General features: G+C 46.5%; 1 protein-coding gene across 3 annotated transcripts in view; it reads left to right on the top strand.

Moving 5' to 3' along the window:
• LOC144163311 (uncharacterized) overlaps positions 1-19,466 on the top strand; it is a 128,431-nt gene extending 108,965 nt beyond the window's left edge. For all 3 annotated transcript variants that reach the window (XM_077694238.1, XM_077694239.1, XM_077694240.1), the window contains 5 exons: positions 4,165-8,702; positions 9,489-9,614; positions 10,798-10,973; positions 14,660-14,758; positions 18,561-19,466. In XM_077694238.1, coding sequence (XP_077550364.1) covers positions 4,165-8,702; positions 9,489-9,614; positions 10,798-10,973; positions 14,660-14,758; positions 18,561-18,707 — 5,086 coding nt within the window. In that variant the 3' untranslated portion in view covers positions 18,708-19,466. The remainder of the gene's footprint in view (positions 1-4,164; positions 8,703-9,488; positions 9,615-10,797; positions 10,974-14,659; positions 14,759-18,560) is intronic.
• Positions 19,467-21,812: the final 2,346 nt, after the last annotated feature.

Genomic DNA, 21,812 nt, shown 5'->3' with positions numbered 1-21,812 from the left:
GGGGCTCCTCGGCCACTTTTCTGAAATTTGTTCTTGACGTGAGAAATTCTTGTTTTGGGGATTTATCGGCCCCCTACCTAAGCCAAAACCAGGAAACATCATGGCCCATTCTTGTGGGGCCTCCAGTTCTCTTCAATCGTATTCCTTGGATGCTAACGTGCAGTCAACACAGGGATAACAATGTTTTTCGTGCTAGCACTGATTACGTCACTCTTTGCGGTAACGTGTCACTGTAACGCGAAATTTGAAGGTTTTTTATTGTTTCTATACTTTTTAATCGACCAGATTTAGGGGAAATCCCCAAGGTGGAGTAAGTTTCTGTAAAGGAAAGTTTGACCTTTGTAGCCGTATGGCTGCATTTAGGTGGATGTCAAACTTTTCTATACTTTTTAGGTAAAAAAAACCTATTTCCTGGCCACAATGAAGCTTGGTCAGTTTCCAAACGCTCCTTCTTTCAAACAGGACGCACTAGTATTTCGTCTTATGGCCCCTTGAATGTTTCAGTGGTTTTGCTATTCCTAAATTCTGACGTCGAAGTGTCATTGCTTTAAAACGTGGGCGTTAATAAACTGAGCGGAAGGTGTACCCACTCCCGGATGGAACTGACAGCTTCTTCCTCCTTACCAAAGCGAGGCTTCAGTTTTTGTTGGCGCGCAATCTGTCTGTGCTAACAACGAAAGCATTGCTTGAGAACCACCTTAATTTCTTTTCAAAAGTGAGATATGCTCTGTTTAGTTGGCATTTGCCGTTTGAAAATTGCTGCTCCATGTCGAAGTCCACATTTTTTGCGGACCTAGTCCTGCGAAAGGACACCGAAAGAAATTGCGATCGCGACTTCCTCAGCTTACAAACATTTACCGCGAACAGTCGTCCACCAGACGGGGAAATTTTTCTCTTCTAGAGTAAACGCACATAGTGCACAGTTCCCTCAATAAAGGGAACAAACAATCCGTCCAGTGAAGACACTGAAATCTTCTTCAAAGCGGTTCTGTTCCGGTCTCCATTCCTCGGCGATGTTTGTACCTCGTTCATTTTTATCTCTGGTCTCAAACTGACAATGCTCGTTTCTCAATGCGGAGACGGGGCTTCGAATTGCCGAGGACATGTCTATACCGGCCTGCTGAATTGGTAACGGGAGCTTGTCTCCAAGGGGTTGGCAAGCGTTGCGGAAACGTTGTTTCCCAAACTTCTACTTTATTGCCCTCGCTGCGCAGACTCCGTATAAATCGGCCCTTGTCGACAAACCGGTCACCGAATAATGTCCCGAGCGAAAAAAAAAGCTTCTTTCCAGAAACTTTGACATTATGTTTCGGCAGGCAGTCTGGTGGCATAAGCTGGAAAACTACTGAGCGCTTCCCGGAAAGAAAATTTTTTGGGCTTGGGTGAGACAGGTGGCGCCACCATTCCATTCAACGGCCGTAATTTTGGTGAAATGTCAGCAGAAGTTTCTATAAGCGGAATTCTTCATTTACAGCGAAGCGGTTTATCGCTAGGCTTCACCACATTTGTGTTTTGCGTTATCAAAAAACGCCTTACGGCAAAGTCAGCTTCAAACTCGTGTCTTTGAAGCGCACTACGTTCCATGGCGTGAGACCTTTGTGTGCGTGCGTTTGTCTGTTTGTTTGTTTGTCTGTTTGTTTGTGTGTCGGTTTGTTTGTGAGAAGCTGCTGCTGAAGGAGGCGTTCGGCAGGTCAGAAACTTCAGGGGGGCATTGAGTAGGGCGAGTTGGTGCACATTGATCATTAACAATTCACGCACAAAAGACGGGGCACAAAAGGAAGTAACTGACAGGACTACCCTGTGCTGGCAGTTACTTGGTTTTAGGTCTCCTCTTTTGTGCGCTGATATTTAACCAGAAAATTTAACTCTGCCCGCCGCACACGCGACAGAAAATCAGAAAAACGCCGTTCCCCATTTTTCCCTTATTTGTCTAGTCATAATTAGGAGGCCTCGTATAATTCGGTCTCCTAAACGCCGGGGGTGTCAAAAATATTTAAGTTTGCGACATGTGTAAAGACGGTTTGCTCAAATGCGCCGTAGCCCGACTCTCCATTACCAACGGATGCGTCTATCCCCGATTCCAGATCCTATACCATCAATCAATGACGTGGAGGAACGGCCAGTCGCAGCACGACATCCGTCGAGAATGCGCAGCTTTGTATAAAATTCTTTCTCACCTCAGCTTCGCTTGTCACCCACCTTTACAGACTGGAATGGCTCGTGATTCTTGTATTCGCTTTTTAAATGGCTAAGTAAGCTGCGTCACCGATGTTGGAGTTAAAACGAAACGATCGAGCCCGAAATGCGCCTGTATGTACAGTTAAAGCGCAAGCGAACAAAACAGTCCTTTATTGTGAGCTAGTGAGTCAGTGAGGGATGGAGAGGGAGTTTACATATCTATTGAGTTTCCACTTGCGATGCAGGAATGTCATAGTTACTACCGCCAATGCTTAGTTATTTCCTCAAAATAGTTTCATCCCAGTAGGTTATTGTATGATTTGAGACACTATTACGCTTGCGTTAACGCTCAAATGCTTCCGCAATAAAACGAGGCAGGCATTTTCGCATGCCTACAACGGGTACCATGCAAATGTCTATTAGACTGAACTAACGAGAGAAAGACTTTAAAGGGACCACAAAAGCAAGCGTAGCAGGCGGCGGCAGAAAGTTGGATGGGCAGACGAGGTCAAGAAGTTTGCGGGGACAAATTGGTCACACTTAGCACAGGACCGAGGTAATTGGAGATTAATGGGAGAGGCCTTTGCCTTGCAGTGCCCATAGATAGGTTGGTGATGATGAAAGAGTACATACGTCTTTGTTTTATTTAAAAGAGCTGTACTTTGGTAACCCAATCAACTCTATTTTTGCCATTAAGTAGGCTGTTTTCACCACAAAGAGATCCCGAGTATCGACACAATAACAAATATGACGCCACCCAACTTTACATCCCAGTAGGAATTCTGCAGAATAATTGAGGCGTTAATTTCACCGTAGCATTCAAGTAATGCGAAGAAAAGGAACTAGAGGTCCCAGTGGAATCGACCAGTCGGCCCAGTCTTGTTTCTGGGGTGAAAGTTTTGTCGCGTGCCACCAATCACACGAAGTAATTCTTGTGACGTACAGTCATGGGCAGATGAAACGGGAACATGAATGTGGGAACCAAACACACAAATAGCGTGATTTCTTTCCACGCGAGTGAAAATAACGCGCGGCTTAGCGTGACAAAAACAGAGTTGGGAAATGTGGCTTCCCAAATATACCGATAGCGCACCATTAATGGACCTCAACCAACAGCATCTTCCAATGCTGTCTATTTCTGGTTCCTGTTTTTGTGTTCGCATTTCATTTTTTCATGACTGTACATGCGACAAAACATGCTCTCAAGTAAATAAGCAACGAATTGTTTAATGTCTGCTCCAGAAGCTGTAACCTTCAGGCTGGTGTTACACCACGGGTCAAAACGTTTTCTTTTGTAGTAGTCAGCAAATGTTCGCGCAGAGACCGTATACTGAAGTTACATGCGGAGTGCGGCCATACCGATCACTCACAGTAATTTGCCAGCTAACAAATTCTGATTCACGTTCTTATCTTTCTGTCCTTTATTGAATCCAATTTTATGAAAATCATCAAGTAGCAAATGTTCGCTGCAAAACTGCTTGTGCCTGCAGCACACCTCGGGTTAAGTTGCAAATTATTTTTAAAAATCTTGATGGTCTTCGATAAGTTCGCACTGAATGCAAATTCTTGGTGAATACCGTTTCGTGTTTGTGGTAGTTGTGTTTTCAAACAACGTTTAGTTTTATTTTTGCTGACATGCATTTGCCTGTATAACTGTAAACTACCACAACTCGCCCCTTTCCATGCTGCACTGGAGGCTTTAATATCACGCGATAACACTCTCGTGACAATTCTGATTGCCACTGTTAAAGCTACAAAACTTGGCGACAAAACAAGAGTGGCGCCTGTGCCACACGTGAGAGTTGTGGGTGCTGCAGTCGTTCTATCGATCGGTGAACCCCCTCCCGGGCCTTAACAAAATAGAAAGAATTCCCACTGTTTCATGAGTTTTTAAAATTTTTAATTTGCGCTTTCATTGCGGCTGAATATGCAATAAAATGCTTGATGTGACATGCAAACCCCTTGGCGTTTTTTTATTCGTTGCAGATTAAAATCCCAAGCAGAGAGCGAAGAAGCAGTCTCGCAAGATATCGAAGGGGAGAGCGAACGACCTCAGAGAAGGCCAAGTCGCGAGGCCGAATCGCGCCGGGCAAGCAGCGTCGCCACACTCGAGCGCGAGGAGGAATCGCAAGTCGAACAGGAAGCGGACGCGGAAACAAAGCCGGAAGCAGACCAGGAGGCGAAACCGGAAGTCGGAACTAGTAGCGCGGAGGAGGCGTCCATAGAACAGGAAGGCCCCGCCGGGGGTCCGGCGTCGTCTTCCGAAGAGATCGTTAGGTCCGCGTCCGAGGCCGAAAGAAGGCCTATCGAGGAGGCGGAAACTGATAACGGGTTTAGAGACGGCGGGCGCGAGGCAGGGGAAGCGAAACCGGAAGGGGATTCGCGCTACTTCCGGGAAGAGGGAACGTACCGTTTCGAAGTCACCCAAGAGGAGGAACAGGACGAGGAGAGGGCGGTCGCGCAAACCTCGTGGTCAGTCGCGCCCGTAGGTAAGGGTGACGTCGAGGAGGCGTCGGGTCGGCAGCGTACGTGGAAGACGACAGGAGGTGGCGACAAAGCCTCCCGAAGGAGTAAGTACCCCAGCTTAGAGCGGGAACAGCAGAAGCAGCAGCAACAGCCGACGCGCGTGACCAGAGGTGCCGGCAAGAAAGCGGCGCCAGCGGCTACCAGAGTGACCGGAATGAGTGGCGAAAAAACAGTCGTGCAGTGTCGGAGGAGGGGTCAGCCAGGGGTCACGGTCCAAGTGGCCAAGGTTCGTCTAATTCCGGGCAGACCAGTGGATGAGGCCGGGACAGCCGAAGCCGAAGCGGAAGCCTCAGAGATTAGGGAGTACGTGCGCCAAGGTGCCAAGTCACGAAAAAACGCATGTGATATGTCTAAGAAATCATCAAGGCAGACAGTCGCGAACGTGGACACGGCACGGACGGTGGTGGAAAGCTACAGGAAGAGCGACGCGGCAGCGGCAGCGGAGGCCAAGAAGCCCAAGAGAGAGCGAACGTTCGACGTGGAAGTGTACGTGACTGAGCTAGGAGACACGGGAACGCAAACGGGGGGCGCGGCGAACATATCCGCAAAGGCTGCGAGAGAACACAGTTCTTCTAGGGGCGGTGCAGGCGGAAGTGGTGAACGACGGCGCTCCAGGGCTCAAAGGTCTCTCGGCAAGAGTGGCACTCGAGGAAGCTTGCAAGGCGACAGGGGTCAGACGAAGGCGGCTGATGGCGACACTACCACCGACGCTGACGGAGGTGCTCTAGCCGAAGGAGCGACCGATTTCCATAGCACTGCGCATGATGACCATGACCCGTCAGCGGATGATACTAGCACTCTCGAGCATGAAAGACTTGAGCGGCTGTCTGGAGACCTTCCAAACGGACACCACGGTGCCGTTCAAAACACCGTGGACGAAAACATTTCCGCTGATGATGAGGGCTCTGAGGACGAGAACAAGACAGTCAGCGCTTCGCGTCGGACCAGACTGGATGATACTAACACAGAAAATGGGGTTCAGGAGGAAGTGCTGGCCTCTGAGGAAGATGTTAAAGCTACTGCAAGAGTACCTGAGGCTACTGATGAAAGTGACCATGCTGATTATCAAGTTGAGAACAGCGAAGCGCACTCGGGAGAGCGAGAGGAGGCAAATCCAGAACCACTGGAGGATGAAAGCGTCGTACAGGGGCAAAATAATCAGGCACCACCCGAAAGCAATATTAGCGACGACAAACTTCTTGAGCTGAATACCCACGAAGGTGATGATTCATATTTAGCAGGAGAAACAATAGAGCACGGAAGCAAGCAAGCTTCACAGGAAAAAACAGGAACTGAGAATGGCAGAAACAGTACACATGCGCATTCCCAGGGAGATCATGAAAATAATAAATTGGTGGGATCGATTGAAAGCCATCTGAAGAACCCTGAGATAGACGGCGACAACAAAACTGAAGATACAAAAGATAGCGAGGTGGTAGCAGGGAATAACAACACCGCTGATGCTCTTGGCGACGAAAACAGTGCTATAGATACAGAAAACCAAACTGCGTCGGGTGTGGACAACAATGGCCTAACCAAACAGGAAGCGGAGCCAGCCGATGCAAAGGAAAATTTCAATGAGGATGAGGAACTCGCGAGCACTGAAAGCAGCGACAACATTCATGTGCGGCATCAAGAAAGCACCACAGAAGAAACTCTTGAGGGTACTATTGATCCCACTGTGGCTGGCGAAAAAGGGGAGATTCAGAGTAAGGATGGTTTAGAAACCGGACAAACTGAAGGTTCGACTGAAAAGGACACCATGAGAAGTGTCGTCACTGTGGGGACTCGCCCTGGGAGTGCTTCCGCTACAGAACCTTCTGGGCCCCCAGCAGCAGAGCACTCCGGCGAAGAAGTAGCTAAGGATGTTGCGGAGGCCGCTGATGAGTCCGAGAAAAGCCAAGAGGAAAGTACCAGTGTATCTGAACTTGCAGTCCAAAGTGAAGAATCCGAAGAAAGTCAGGAAATAAATGCAGTAAATGGAGGCCCTCATGAAGAGCTTTCTGAGGTTCCAGCCAGAGAAGACGATGCCCCTGACACAGTCGTGGATTTAAATGACATCAGCAGTGAAAAAGTAGGTGGAGATAGCCAGTCAGATGGCGTCCCTACTGCAGAAAGTAATCAGTTGGGCGGTGATGAATCAAAGGATGATTATGAACATAACAAAGAAGATTCCAGCACGGCCACACCTTCTGACTTAAATCCCAACGTCAATGAAGAACACGTAGAAAACTCCGATGCCATCGGCGTGCCATCTGAAGAACTAACTGACGATGACAACAAACAAGGTCTTGCAGAGGACGATGCGGGTGAACCTTTAGCCGGCGTTCGTGACAGTGGGGGAGATATTGACAACAGAGAACAGTCAGCACCGACTAGCTTGCCTTCTGAAGTTCAAGATGGATTGTTACAGCATGTAACAGATGGGGTTGACGCTAATACGATACCGAGTGAGGAAGCTCATGCAATGGCCGAGGTCATTGAGCCAGCAAACAATCGAGAACAAGACAATTATGAAGAAAAGGATGCAGAAAAACCTGACCAGGACGACGTGCAGAACCCTGACATCTCTACAAGAGAGCGGATCACCAGTGAAGAAGCAGTTCTTCAAGAACTTAAAAGCGCAATCGAAGAAAATGACACCTTTGGGGATGAGGCTGACAATGGACAAGATGCAGAAAGAAAGGAAGAACATACAGCGTTAAATGCCAACTCCTCTATCGATACAGTAAAAGTTGGATCGCATGCAGAGGAGGGCCCAAACGCCGAAGAGCCGAATGACAACAATGGGGAGCCTTTCTCTTCAGATTCAGCGCCGACCGTTAAAACTGAAGATGAAAGCACCGAAGCAATCCTTAATACAGCAGAAGGAGATGATCCTAATGAGGAGCAAGATGAGGAGCGCATTAACGATGAACGTAGTAGCGTCGCAGAGGGCAACAACCTTGCTGAGAGCCTCAAAGACGCATTAAAGGTTGATGTTAATGAAGATGAGGCTACGGAGAAAAAGGAAGAAGGTGAAGGATTGGAGAGTGAGGTGACTGAGACGGATGGCGGAACGGGGGACGCAGTGGATGCCGAGGAGACAGCAGGCGACTTGGAGAGTGATATAGAACGCATCATGCAAGCGGAAGAAGCGAGCCCCGTGGATCACATTCCCGATGAGGAACCGGCAGAAGCTGAAATGCCTGGTGCTATCACGGACATGGATGAATCTCCTGGGAAAACAGTTGACGCAGTACACGCGCAAGAGAGAGCACATGGATTAGAAACAGAGGAAGAACACACCACGCAGGAGGAAAAAGCCAGCACAACGGATGTCAGCGACGATTCGGAACCAGCAAAAGCGGAGGTTCCTGCTGCCACCACGGACAGGGCTACACCTCCAACTGACCTAGACACGTCACGTGCTGAAGAAGACAGTGCTTTTGCCGAAGGCACATGCACCAACACTCCTTCTCCAGCCACGAGCAGGGCCGAATTGTCTTCACCAAAGGATCTGCGTGAAGGCGAGAACAACGATGAAGGCATCCTGGCCGACGAACCACCGACAGCTAAGGCCACGGAGGATGAACACGACGGGGAAGGGGACGGCACTGTAGACGCAACATCTTCCAGCAGTGGTCGCGGAAGTCGCGGCACCGTGACTGAAGTGCCACTGCCCACGAACATTGACGTGCCACAGATTCGGGGAGGCAAGGCTCAAACTGATTCGGTTACTGGCGGAAGAGCGGCGAAAGTGAAGGCCCCTAAAGGAATCGAGGTACTGCCACCGAGGTTCAAGCCACGACCAAAAAGAAAAGCGAAGGACAGTTCGGTTGGTGGGATCGGTGGTGTGCGGAGAGTCCACTCGGACGGAGAGCATATCGACAGGGCACCTGTGGGCGTATCCAGGACAGCCCTGACAACTCCCGAACAGCGCTTGGACAAGGGTGTCGGCAGGCTGCTGGGCAGGCATAGCCGCAGTGTAAACATGGAGGAGCAAGGACTCGTTGAGAGTAAGAGAGCCCTTGGAAGCGAAGCTAGCACGTCTTCGTTCAGGTCACACACACCGTCTTTCTGTCTCTTGTCTCTCTTCCTCACAGACTCTCTCTGTCTCTCTTTTTGTCTGCGTGTCTGTGTTATTGTATGCACACGTGAAAATGTGTTTGTCGTCGAATGTATATCTTTGTTTCCGCACAATTTATGGCTAAGCCATGTGTGTATATTAGGTCCAACGTTGTTTTGTGTTAGGTTTCGGGTAATGACCAGAAGTTGGTCTATAGAAACGTAAATATTCTCACTGACAGAACGTCGCAAATGCGAGTACAACTGAGGATATTTGCTAGCACTTCCCACAAAATGAATACAGATCACGAAAGAAATCTATTTCTGACGTTTCATTCCGAGATCTGTAAGAAAACTGAGTTTATACTTACAGGTTGGCGTAATTCCGACAGTGGATATGCGGTGCTCTGTGAATCGTTACTGAAGAAATTTAGTTGGAAAGTAGTAAAGTTAGGGGGCTAAATGCTCAACCGCGAGCTATGCACGCGAGCGAGAAGTCACAATAAAGCGCGCACACGCACACATAATTTAAACACTGCAGCGGTATTCTGATCTATGACCAAATTAACTGCAAAGTCTTATAACCCTCACACATTCTTCTCCGCCTAACTGCTGCAGCATTATCACGAAGGCAAAGCACGTATAACGTCAGGGCACAACAAAATAAACCCCTGCGGTGATAGATTGGCCATGGCGGCCGCTGTTTCCCGTCTGTTCTTTCTCCCCGCTTATCGCAGTCGCCAGGCTACAGAAAAAGCTGGACGCCCTGCGAGAGGAGCGCCTTGCCTGCGAAGCCAAGCGAGAGGACCTGCTGCGCCGCGCAAAATTCCTCCAGGGCAAGGCGACTTCCACCAGGGACCAAGGTGCGACGATCCGTCGACGGAACGGCTTGTACTGACGTGTTCCATATCGACAAAAATGGTTGAGTTTGGTTAGATAACCCTTGAAGAATTCCTATAAGCGCTGGCAGCCCACCACTGCGTAAAGAACCTGTACGAGTCGCGTGTAAGCTGTTTACAAGAACTGTATAAGGTTTCCGAGTTGGTACATACTGGAATAAATTTATTGAGTATTCATTTGACAGGAAGTTCGTGGAACTTCATCTGGAGTTGAGGCGGGGTAAATGTTGGGGCAAAATCAAAAGAACAAATTTGTCAATCGGCCTTGAGAATTTTTGTAGTAAATTCTCGTTAAGCGGAAGTCGTTGTTATTGTTAAATAAGTGAAGCAAAGTTAACACATGTACCGATGCCGGCCGCCTTGACATAGAGCAGCAGCGAGAGTAGGATGGCTTTCGCTGTCCTTTTAGGGAGGCTTGATACATAAGCCGAGTATTTTAGCAATTCGTTATTGACACTAAGCGCAGGGGAGGGTCACATAAATTTTTCGGCGTTTGGCCTCAAGTTTGGTACCTTGAACAGGGGGGCAGGCAATCACTGATGTTTACATGTGGTAATTCCTCGATTGAGCAAGAACGGTGCATGGAATTTGAGGGCCACCAATGATAAATCAGTGTTCCCCGTTTCCTTTTCCTTTTCCATGAACGTCATTGGCAAGACGTTCTCTGCATAAATCACGCAAGCTCGGTAATCAATACATAACAGATTATTTTATTCTTGAAGAAATATCCGGTGTGCGGAAAGAGCAGAGCTTATCATTGGGCCTTTTCGTGCTTATAGAAAGCTCCCCGTGTCAGCGGCTACAGCAGATTCAAAAATAAAACCGTGTCACCTAAACAGGCATTAAATAGATTGTTCGTTCAGCCGCGGAGTTTACTGCAGATTTACTGCGTGAAATGGTTTGAATCGCACATCTTCACCCCTAAAGTCTCCGAAAACTTCGTTGTAGTCCTCACAAAGTCAGTAGCATGAAGCGTCTTGTCATTAAAGACTACTTTATTGTGGATATTGAAGGTCTTGTGGTCGATCTCTCGTTGGTCTTGAAGGGAATCTTCTCGAAGAATGTCTTGCTCTCAGTATTTAAGTAGCGGGGTAAGAGAACAGAAACCTCTCGAGGGACTCCGTGAACCAAGACCGTGTCCGTGCAGCACGAGACATGTGGAGACGTCGCTACGCCGAGGAGAAGAAGGTCACCCCCAAGCTGGAAGAGGAGGGCGGCCGCTGGAGGCTGGAGCTGGAGCGGCTCCACAGGGAGCTTCTCGCCAGGGTGGAAGGAGAGCTTCGCATAACGGGTTTCCCGCGCTTCGAACAACCCTCAAACAAGGTGACACCTAAGCCTCTCAAGTCAATTGACAACAAAAGTAGCGAAATAAGGATCACCAAATTGCAGCCGTCCACTGCTCAGAATTGCCAAATCGTTTAATCTTGTCGACATCGCATTTGTGTTATATATGTACTCTGTTAACCTTCTCGCCTATCCCCCTATTTCTATGCACTCTTTCCTCCCTATTCCACCTCCCCTACACCAGCAGGCGTTGTGGTGTCCGCCCCTAGGCGAGACAATTTACGCCTGCTGGTGCACCTTTCTCTCTTCCTAAAGATCAATAAATACATATATACAGACGAAAGCAAGCAAAGCGAAGCCCAAGTATCGCGTTTCTCGAATCGATAGCTTTCCTAGGGCGGCTATTGACCTTGCGCTTTTTAGGGCGAAAGGCTTGAGATCTCCACTGGGAGAGAAACCACGTGGTTGTTGCCCGGAAGAGTAACTCAAACACATTTGAGTTTGTACGGTGTGGAACTCGGTTTTCAGAATAGGAGCCGAGTGCGTTAACACCGCTCTACTTCAGCAAGATTTCAGCGCAGGAACAAGAGTTAGGTGTAGTGCATCTCGCGTGAGGGGCGAACGTGATGGCACGAAAGTATAACAGGCGGAAACCAGCCGCGGAGAACTCTGACTCTGGCGAAGCAGTGGCCCGAAGTGTCATAACTCTATCTGGGGTACGTCGCACACAAAAAAATGGTATCAAAAGCAGGGAAAGAGACGTAAGCACAATGTAGCGGTAAAGGAGGCTTTGATGAGTACGCCTACCCGCTGTGGTGGCTCAGGGGCTAAGGCGTTCTGCTGCTGAGCACGAGGTCGCGGGTTCGATTGCCGGCCGCAGCGGCAGATTTTCTGGTGGAGGCGAAAAGCAAAAACGCGCGTGTGTACGAGATTTCGGCGCACGTTAAAGATGCCCAGGTGGTCAAAATTAATCAGGAACCCTCCACTAAGGCACGCCTCATCGCCTGCGTTGCGTCGGCGCGTTAAATCTTACAATCAATGAGTGATGAGTACGGCGGGACTTTTGCGGTGAAAGCACGTAAGCAGACCTAAGTGCCTCGAGGAATTCAATTTGGCCGGTACATAAATGCTAGACGTCTGATAGTATTTGATACCAATTTATTTTTGTGGATTTCTTTGTTGTCATTTTCGTTTTATAATTTTTTAATAATCGCTAGAAAAGAATAATGAGGGATATTGTGATTGATGAAGGCTGCGTTGAAAGTACACGTTTTGACACGTGGGTGTAAATTTAACGCAGTGATTTCAGAAAGGTAGTATTACACGTTTCGGTTGCTGTAGCCTAATATCGATGGCACCGGAGCAGCCTAGATTTTTCTGGCAACTTAAAATCATGAATTCGCACACAGTACTACATTTCGCTTTCGATATCCACAGAGACTATCTGAAAAAAAGTGTAATTTAGAAATGCCAGGCGTTAGTAGCATCCTGCGAAATATGTGTGTGCAATGCGGAAGTATTACGAAGATGGTATAAAAACAACTTGCGTTGTCTTGCGTTGTCTACTACTTGCGTTGTCTACTACTCAACAACGCACGCGCGGGCAAGCACACGCGCACAAAAATATTCACTGTTTGGTCTTCCTTTGGTACATACTTTGTTTACACATAAACATTCCATTTCTCGTTTTTCTTTGTTGTTTTCTCGTTCACTGACAGAATGAATTAATAAAATTTGAAGCTGATCTGTCTAGGATATTGCTATTCGATTGGCGTTGTAGTCGATTACCTTTTTCTTAGAAGAGTTTGGTGTCGGGCCTGTTGGTACATACTTTGAAGAACTGTGGAACCCAACCTTGAAGACGCGTATACACGAGGAGAGAGCAGGACAACACACACGCTGGGACTAGCAAGCGTTTAATGAATAAAATTACGAAGGAAGAACAAGGTCCGGGCATGCGCCGTAAAAACTAAATTAAAAAGACCAGCTGACGATGCAATTCAATATCGGCTTTTTAAATATTATTCTTCGTTGCCAGATATCCCCCGAAACGGTTGTCCTACTCTCTCCTCGTGTACGCGTCTTCAAGGCTGGGTTCCACCATTCTGCAAAACTTTTTCTTGCAATGATATCAGAGATTAATTTTCAAAGCCCTGTTCCGTAACATAGGTAAAACAGTGATGCGTCTTTTTAGTATACAGAACATCATGATTGATTTCAAGAACATGTGCAATCAGAGAGAGAGAGAGAGAGAGAGAGAGAGAGAGAGAGAGAGAGAGAGAGAGAGAGAGAACTCTTTATTGTGGGCTGGAGAGGTCAGCTCTGCTAGCGTCAGTGCTTGCTACGCCAGATGGGGATGATTACAATGCAGTGAAGTGAATGTGAGAGATCGGGAAAGCAGCAATAGAGAGAAAACAAAAGTTAAGTAAAAATGGCATGGAATGTAGTGCAAGGAAAAAACTCGACATAAAGTTAAGGAAAAGAAAAAAAAAATGAGCGAATGGAGCCCAGGAAGCGCAGAGCGCCTAACAAGAAAATTGAGTCAAAGCGTACCAGACGTCGCAAACGCGTACAGACGTAGCCATGCGCACAATGGAAGAATTACAAAGTTTTGTCTAGTCCTGAATCTCGCAAAAAACGCAGAAGAGTTTTTGTCCCTAAATATGAGAATTTATTAGCTTAAGAAAGCACAGACACGCTAGTTCAATATTTAACTTATCAACAAAGTACTCCACTTGCCTTTACACATTCCTTATTCACTCGCTATGATTGCCTTCCTGATAACCAACTTCGTACTACTTCAACTTCACTGAAGCTCCCTCTACTGGGCTTTTCCCGCCTCATATAAGCATCGCTTTTTGCCGACCGGCCTTTGTCTATTTATTACGAAATGTTGTCTTCTGGGGCGGTATTCTCGTGATTGTCCGTTGGAAAAACGTCCGTTTTGCTGTGAAATACTTTCACTTGTAGGTGGGCTTTGGGTTGACTTGCGCAACTGTTCTTGTAAACACATTTTAAATGACTAAACCTATTTCAAACTATCTTTTATGTGTTTATTGTTCCGCCAGCGAACCAATAAGGCGGCGAAAAATAGTCTGCTCCAAATCGTCTGCTCCGAGTAGCCGCGGCTCATAGCGCCGCCGTGATTGCATGGCGTCAGATCCAGGTGTTCGCTTTTAGATAATCAGGGCTTGCTCAAAATGAACACTATTGAAACGGACACAAAACGGACAAAACACAAGAATGCCGCCCCTGTAGGAATACTGGCGCTTCTGGCCTTCAATTGTATTTTTTTTTTTTTCTATGAACAAGGGGCTTCACTACGTGAAGAGCACTGTAGAGGTTGTGAGGGTAAAAAACATGTGTGTCATGTGAAGTGCCGGCGATGAAAATAAGCCACAATTGCCATCTGTGAAAGGTTTCGCGCCCCTCGCAAATTACGCCATCGTCTTATTGTTGTTCTCGGGCATCGTTGGCTCCTCATACAAATCGAAAGTGTAATGCTTTCATGAAAGTGTGCGACAATTTCCCGCCCAAAAACGAACCCAAAATAGCACAAATAAACCTTCGAGTAAACAGGTCTTGATTTTACGAGTGTTTTTCTAGTGTGTGTACTGAGTTATAGAAACGAGTCTTGTTGAACAGTAGACCTCGTGTACGCGATCACAGTTATTTGCATTTTTTTTGCTCGACGCTTTCATAGTAAACGTTTGTGTACTTTTCAGTTGAGCTACAAGATTATGATCGCCAAGGTGCTGCAAGAAATCGAAGACTTGAAGCGGCGCCTTGAGTACACGCGCATCTCACTTGGTGCAGAAGTCAGGGTGAGTTTGTTGAACCGTGTGTAATGTACGCATAGTCGCTGATATCAAACAAACTGCAAGGACTGGGCTCTAACATGACGGAAAAAGATGTCCCAAATATCAGTGATGACTAGGAAAAGTAGCTTACAGTAGGTCAAGCGCAATGTTGAAATGTAGCAAATGGCAAAACTGAATGACAATGTAGATATCTATAAATAAATAAATAAATAAATAAATAAATAAATAAATAAATAAATAAATAAACAGAAAAAAATAAATGAGCAAACAAACTTCAAAATATTGCAGGAAAAGACGGCATGAAACGAAACAGATAAACTGACCAAATGGGCGAGTGAAAGACGGCGCACAGTGTCCCTGCAATCGTTAAGACAATCGTGTGGCATTTAAAAACGAAGTAAGACTTTAACTTTTTTGGGACTACGACAGGTGACGCGTGTGACAAAAAATAGTCTGTGCGGCAAACAATTGATTCTGAAGTTTCCTGACTGCGGTTGGGGGGTGCCGCCTCTGCGTTGCGAACCAGGCACCATGGCACAAGAGGTGTTCAACTGTTTCTTCCGTGGCACAGTCATGACAAACAGGGCCGTGTGACAGGCCGACAGTGAAGGAGGAAGCGTTTGCTGGAGCAGCGACCCTCGAAAAGTTCGAGTAGTGCAGTGGCGCGCAGCAGGTGCATACCCTGTTGAGATACTACGCAGCAGCAAGGGCCCGAATTTATGTATCTTAGTGCCGGTGGAATAGGCGCGCGAGGACGTCCTTGGGACGAAAACCGCGTCGGTGTGACGACGTCGCGACGCGGGCTCATGGGATTTGTTTGCGCCGTCCATCATAGGCGCGGGTCGATACGTCCCAAGAGGCGGCTCTTGGCATGCTCATCCCAGGAAAGCCGTAGCTGCCGAGGTCGCTTTTGCCTCCTGACGATGTCTAAAGGGCCCATATAGAAAAACGGAAGATGGCCCAGTAATATTTGACGGCGTTCGCTTAGTTTTCCGTTTGACGGTCGAACTTTTGCACAGCTTACGTCGGAAAGGTCTCTGGGGCTTACCCAAAAACACATGGTGTTCTCCCAGCCTCCATTCCAATCGGCGTTTTTGCTAAATTTTTTACGTGCAAATTTTCCGAGGCATCTTTCTCGCTATCGAAATTTTATCTTTGTTGTTTAGCACTTTACTTTCTAGAGATTGCAGCTGTGTAGCAAACATTAATACGCAAAAAACGCCTTTCTGCCAATTTTTATATCTCGCTGGAAGTCACCGAAAGCATAAATAAAAACTGAGAGGAGACGACGGAAAAGGCTTTTGATAAAGAGTAACGTTATATAGCAAATGTCATTTTAAACGGGTTTTAGCGACTACATTTATAAAAGTATCGTCTTCCAAAGTACAAGTCGCGTCAACAACAGCGGCATCTATGACTGACGGCGAAAGCGAAAAGAGGGAGGGGGATAGGAAGAGGGAGAGAGTGGAAGAGAAAAAGAGGGATCCTAGTTAAGTTGACGCGTCTTTTAAAAGGGCCCTGCAACAACATTAACTTTTTTCTCAATAATAATGCTTCCAGAACATAATCCACCAACACATCCAGCACTAAGATTAGGGTCTCGCAAAGTACCTCAGCCAAAAATTACTGCTCTGTGCCTTTGAGATAACTTACAAACATGCTCGAAATATTTTTCTCTCTTTCCGTGTCTTGGTGGTCTTGGAGCGCTCGAATGACGTCATTACAGCGGCTACTGACGTCATTAAAGTGATGCAGCGTCTTTAAAGTGATTTATTAAAGCTATGAAGCGGCTATTGGGCAGCTTTCATTCAGTGGAAGCAATAAACGACCTCGACAGCCACTTGATAAAAAAAAAGCCACGAAATCAAAGAAGAAGCGGAAGGCGTATCTGCTGCGACGACAAAATCGCACAGTGCCGCTACATGCTGGCGGTAACTATAGCTTTAACAATGCTTCCAGACGCGAAGGGAAGAGTGAAAGCGTTTATCGGAAGTGTTGCACGGTCCCTTTAACGTACCGTTCCGTGCGCTTCTGTGAGCACATCTGAGAATGCGCGTGTTGTTTGGCGTCCCGTTTTGCTGATAACGTTTCCATCGCACCGGTATGACTTAAATATAAACACGCCCTATAAGCGAATAAGCACCTACTTGCTGGGTGAGTAAATTTTGGAGTTATGGGCACTGGTTCCGTGCGCTATAAACAATGTGGTGACGGGCCAAGATTATGTGGGTACGTTGACGAAGTAGTAAAATTGTATCAGCCAAATGTACGCTGTTACAAATACCAGACTTAAAAATTAGCTTTATTATTTTGGTAGTTGAGTATGCCTCTTTGTCATTAGTTGTAGTTACTCCCGGGAGTATACTGATATGGCAGTACTCAATATGGGGAATGTCTACACGGGTGAGCTGAAGGCGAAGGGCAAGTGATCCTCATGTTCAATACAGATCCAGTAGGATCAAGACCAATGCCGCTGCTGGCTTCATGAATGCCTTAAAAGCTGTGATTTCAACCGCCTCTTATAAGTGAGTGCATATCGAAATAATATCGCTTTACAAAGCTCAGGCAAAAAATTTCTCGTGTCCTGCGATAGGCTGGCCGCAAGACAGTTTTTAAAACAACAATTATCTCTTAAAAGGGCGTCAGAAATTGTTTCTGAAAGAGATAAGAAGAGACAGAAGTGGCGCACTTGCTTTTTCGTTTTCGTTCCATCTCTTTGTAACTGCGTCGCTGCAGGAACCATGGTCGCTTCATCTTATTGAAATTTAATGCCGTTCACAATTAAGTCACCGTAACTTACATTTTGTCCGCTTCAGGTGTTAGCATTTTTTTCTTAAATCGCAATCAGTGCCAAGAATGTAGTCTTACGCCTGAGCCACCATTTCATTCTAAGTGTCCATGCAGACAAAATACGTTTGGTTCATTAAAAAGACAATTTTGACCCGATAAGAATGATACTAATTTAACTGAAACTTAAGAAAAAAATTGTCTAGATATTTACAAAACCATATGAACCAGTGGCGACTTCCCGGCCACTTTCCGGCGATGTCTCTACGATGTCACCGAATCTTGATTTAGATTGTTTGTATCACTTAAATGCTAATGCGGAGTTAATGCAGTGCTAACTCTGTATCTATTGCTGTCCCATTTTAATTCACCGCTTCGTATACTACGCCACCGCAGTGTAGCGCAACATTAGAGCTTTAAGGGCGAAGCTTCTCAAGGACTTGGGCTGTCGTCGTCTCATGTCATCGTAGTATCATGGGGTCACGGTACTAAAACACCGGCACGCTCGTTTACGAACGCCTCGCGCTAGAACGTAACGCGTACTAAAAGAACACACCGACACACTCGTTTTGCAACGGCTCGCGCTAGTACGCTTCGTGCTTCAAAGACACGAGTCTATTACAGCAAAGCTCTATACCTCTACCGCCCACGATTTAATCTCCGTGGCCAAAAATGCCAAAGCGCCAAGAATAACCCTTACACTGCATGCTTCGCCCTTCCCAGGTTTCATGTTAGTGGAGATGACCGGCGATTTTTAAATACTCGACGGGTTTGTTCGGTTAAAGAAAATTATTTCCAGACTGAAATGGAGTTGAGTGAGTTACCGACGGCTAGTTCTTTCAAATTCAACAAAGTTGTATGTTTTTCTTCATCGCCCCTTAACCATAGAGTTTCTAGTTGCACGACTTAATCGAATTCCATGCACTCCATTTCATAACTGCGGCTCAAGTTTTCGACGTTGGCAGCCTCTGATATTGTCCCTGATTTTTGTTTGTTTTGCTTCTCCTTTTTTTTCCAGCTGCGGACACACGCAGAGAGGGAGGTGAAGAACTTGCGCGAGGACCTACTCAAGAAGAAGATTCAGGTCACGCTAACCAAGAAGGAAACCCAATCTGTTATGGCGCCTTTCCTCAGAGACTCGTTCTACTTCGTGGGCCCCATCTAGATGGAACGGTAGACAAAGAACGCTGATGAACGTGGACCATCCCACGGGGAGTAAACAAAACGAGAGAGATCTCGTAGACACGAGGGCGCGAGATTGAGTACGGCCCTGGAATATAAAGAGTCATCATGTATCACTGACCCGCTCTACCTTCATGGTTTTCTCGTTAAAGCCTATCTGCTCTCCCCTGCCTCCGACCGCTTTGAGAAGTTCCAGCTGTTTAGCTAGTCATGTTATTGTGAGTGTCACACTTTTTGTCTCTGCGTTGCTTTGGAAAACAAAACAAAACGTTTTTTCGCTGTACAGAATGCGGTTAGCTAATGTTTTATCCAAAAGCAAGGCTACCGAGGTAATAAAGCCCAGACAAAGGTAACACATGCGCTCTGTTTTGGGGGTAATGATAGGGGCACCAGAAATGAGCTATCAATAACCTGTTTTTATTTTAACGCTAAATATCGTTTGCAGCGAACTCGCACTTTTTCTCGGCGCACGACCGGCCTGACAGACACAGTTATTACCGGAATAAACTGTCGTTTACGTAAAAAGGACGCAGGCTGCAGCACACAGCATTACCATCGAGTGTATATAATATAGACAGCGTGTTATGAATAGTGTCGTGCTCCTAGAGTCATCATACTGAGATCAGTTTGCACCGTTATGCTTCGCTGGATCATTTAAAAAGTTGTCAATTATTTATCGACTCACATTGTGTGGAGCTTGTTCTTTTTGTATCGTTGCATTAAAATGTTGTCACTGGATTTTGTGTGCGTTACGCGTGTTTGTCTTTAGCTTGCTCTTCTGTTAAAAATTTACGGCACATATATTATGGCACCCATCAAATCACAGTTTTCGTAGGCAGTAAAGAGCACAAAGCGAAGCAAGAACAGTTTACGCTGCTCTATTTCTTATACCCTCCTTATTCAAAGACGTACGTGACACTGATAATGACGAGTTAAGGGTTAAATGTACTTTTTTTTAGGGGAGATGCCCCTTAGGGGCTCGGGCTGTCGGCGTCTCATGTCGTACTATCATGTAGCCATGGTACTAACAGATCGGGACAGTTTTACAACTCATCGCGCTAAAACGTTTCATCTCTGTGGGAAAAACGCGTACTAATAGGACACAATGGGACAGTGGTTTTCCAACGCTTCGCGCTACAACGCTCCGTCCCTCACAGACACGAAACTTACAGCAGAGCTGTATACCTCTTATCCCAAACGGTTTCATCTTCGCGGGCGAAAACGCCAAGGCGCCGAGTATACAATATACCCTGCATGCTTCACTACACCCCAGGTTTCACGTTAGCGCAGATGGCCCGGGATTTTTTTTCTTGTTTTGGAATTTACGAGTACGATAACAAAAATCTTGCCACCAAGAAAGGCAGAAAAAAATTTTTCGACGTAGACGGGAAGAAGATTTAATTCGAATGGACTTTTGTTAACATTGTAATAAAAGCTAGAGAAAAGTTTCGCAGAAATTGCTTGAAACTAAGTAATAGCTCTAAAGTGCCGACCCCTGTCTTGCGTATACAGATGGCGAAAATATGCCTCACTTCCTCAAGGCCACGTGAACTCACTGTACGTCTATTGTGGGCTTCCTTTCTATTTTTGTCTGTCCATAGAGCTAACGCTGCTTACGAACCTTTCCCCTGCAAAACGACAAACGCTTTACTTTTCGTTCTGCACATAATCGAGGCTTACGTACCCCATGTAAAATTACGCCTACACATGAACACGTCATTTGGGCGTGCCCTCGGTTCCAAACAAAGAGACTTTCTCCTTAGCACCCTCCTCGCATTATGCGATCTTCTCCAGTCCTACAACCACCCTAAATTAAAAGAAGCAGTCTGAGACGCTCTTCTGCATTTCATACCCCTAGCAACTATTTTTTTTTCTGCTATACTTCCAACTAATGCGAACTTAGAAGCATAATGTTTCGCTACCCCTGTGGGGGTCTGATGCATCAGCAAGAGACCCCCAGGATTTTGTCCTAATAAACGTTAAAAAATAGAAGCATGAGGCCATTACGTCGTCGTGTATGTCCACCTGTTACTCCGGCTGTCCCGGCGAATACATAACGGAAGTTAGCCTACCCAGTGCGATTTACATTCATTTTTACACAGTGCCTCACCCCTAACCTTTTAAATTGTTTTCTGGATGAAAACTCACTTTGAATTCCGGGAATTTAGATTGCAAGCACGTAAAGGGCAGCGGCTGGTAAAGTTCTGACAACTTTATTGCATCTTCTGATTTGCCAACGCATCTGGGATCACTGAAACGAGTGACGTCACGTTTTTTGAATATCTTTTTAATACTTCACTTGAGGCGCGCTCATCATTTCTAGTGAGTTAGAAAAACATGGGCGCTGGTGCCCAAATAACAATTCTCTGCCTTTTCTCAGCAATTCGAATCCGCTCCAAGTCAGTTTCCTTAATCAAAAACGTGTGACATATATTTTATTATGCTTTTTATTGTTTCTGCTATCTTTGCAATTTATTCGAGCATTATTATTCGGTTATTCATCGTATATATAAACGTTATTTCCGAGTAATCTACATTCTTGAGCGTAGAGCCGCGCTGCCCCGAGTGAGCTCGCATATAGCGAACATCACGCAAGGTCGTGTTCGCCAGAGCCATTCATCGGGCCCGGGCTGCCCCGGGGCTCGGACGGCTGAAAAGGCCTTGGCAGTGCCGACCGCAACCCAAACACGAGGCGACCTTGCCGCAGAAGCGAGTGACCGAGGTCGTCACAACACGTATCTTCTATGGCGCTGCTTCGAACTCATTTCACGATGCGGCGAAAAGGGTCGCGTGCCGCCCGGTCGTTCGATTCCGCTATTCCTGGAAGCAAAGGCTTGGAATAAGGGATATTGCCAGGTGGCTCTCCAAATTTGCTTGCTTCGAGTACACAGGTAGCCATGTTGGTATCGTCGAGGCCAACGTTTCCTTTCCTTTTAACAGAAATTGGTGATAGGCTACTCACCCAACCCTTTAGTAGGGGCATTTTTTTTTCCTGAACTGGTGCAGATTAGTGCAGTGTCGTGCAGACCAGTGCAAAGTGCTACTGGGGATATCAATTAGTAAAAAAAAAGAACATATGCTGCACTGC

Source organism: Haemaphysalis longicornis, unplaced genomic scaffold, assembly GCF_048455015.1.
Source record: "Haemaphysalis longicornis isolate Haplotype H1 unplaced genomic scaffold, Haemaphysalis longicornis Haplotype H1 scaffold_12, whole genome shotgun sequence".
Taxonomy (NCBI): domain Eukaryota; kingdom Metazoa; phylum Arthropoda; class Arachnida; order Ixodida; family Ixodidae; genus Haemaphysalis; species Haemaphysalis longicornis.
Note: the sequence above shows the minus strand (reverse complement) of the source record. Positions and strands in the feature narration are given on the sequence as shown.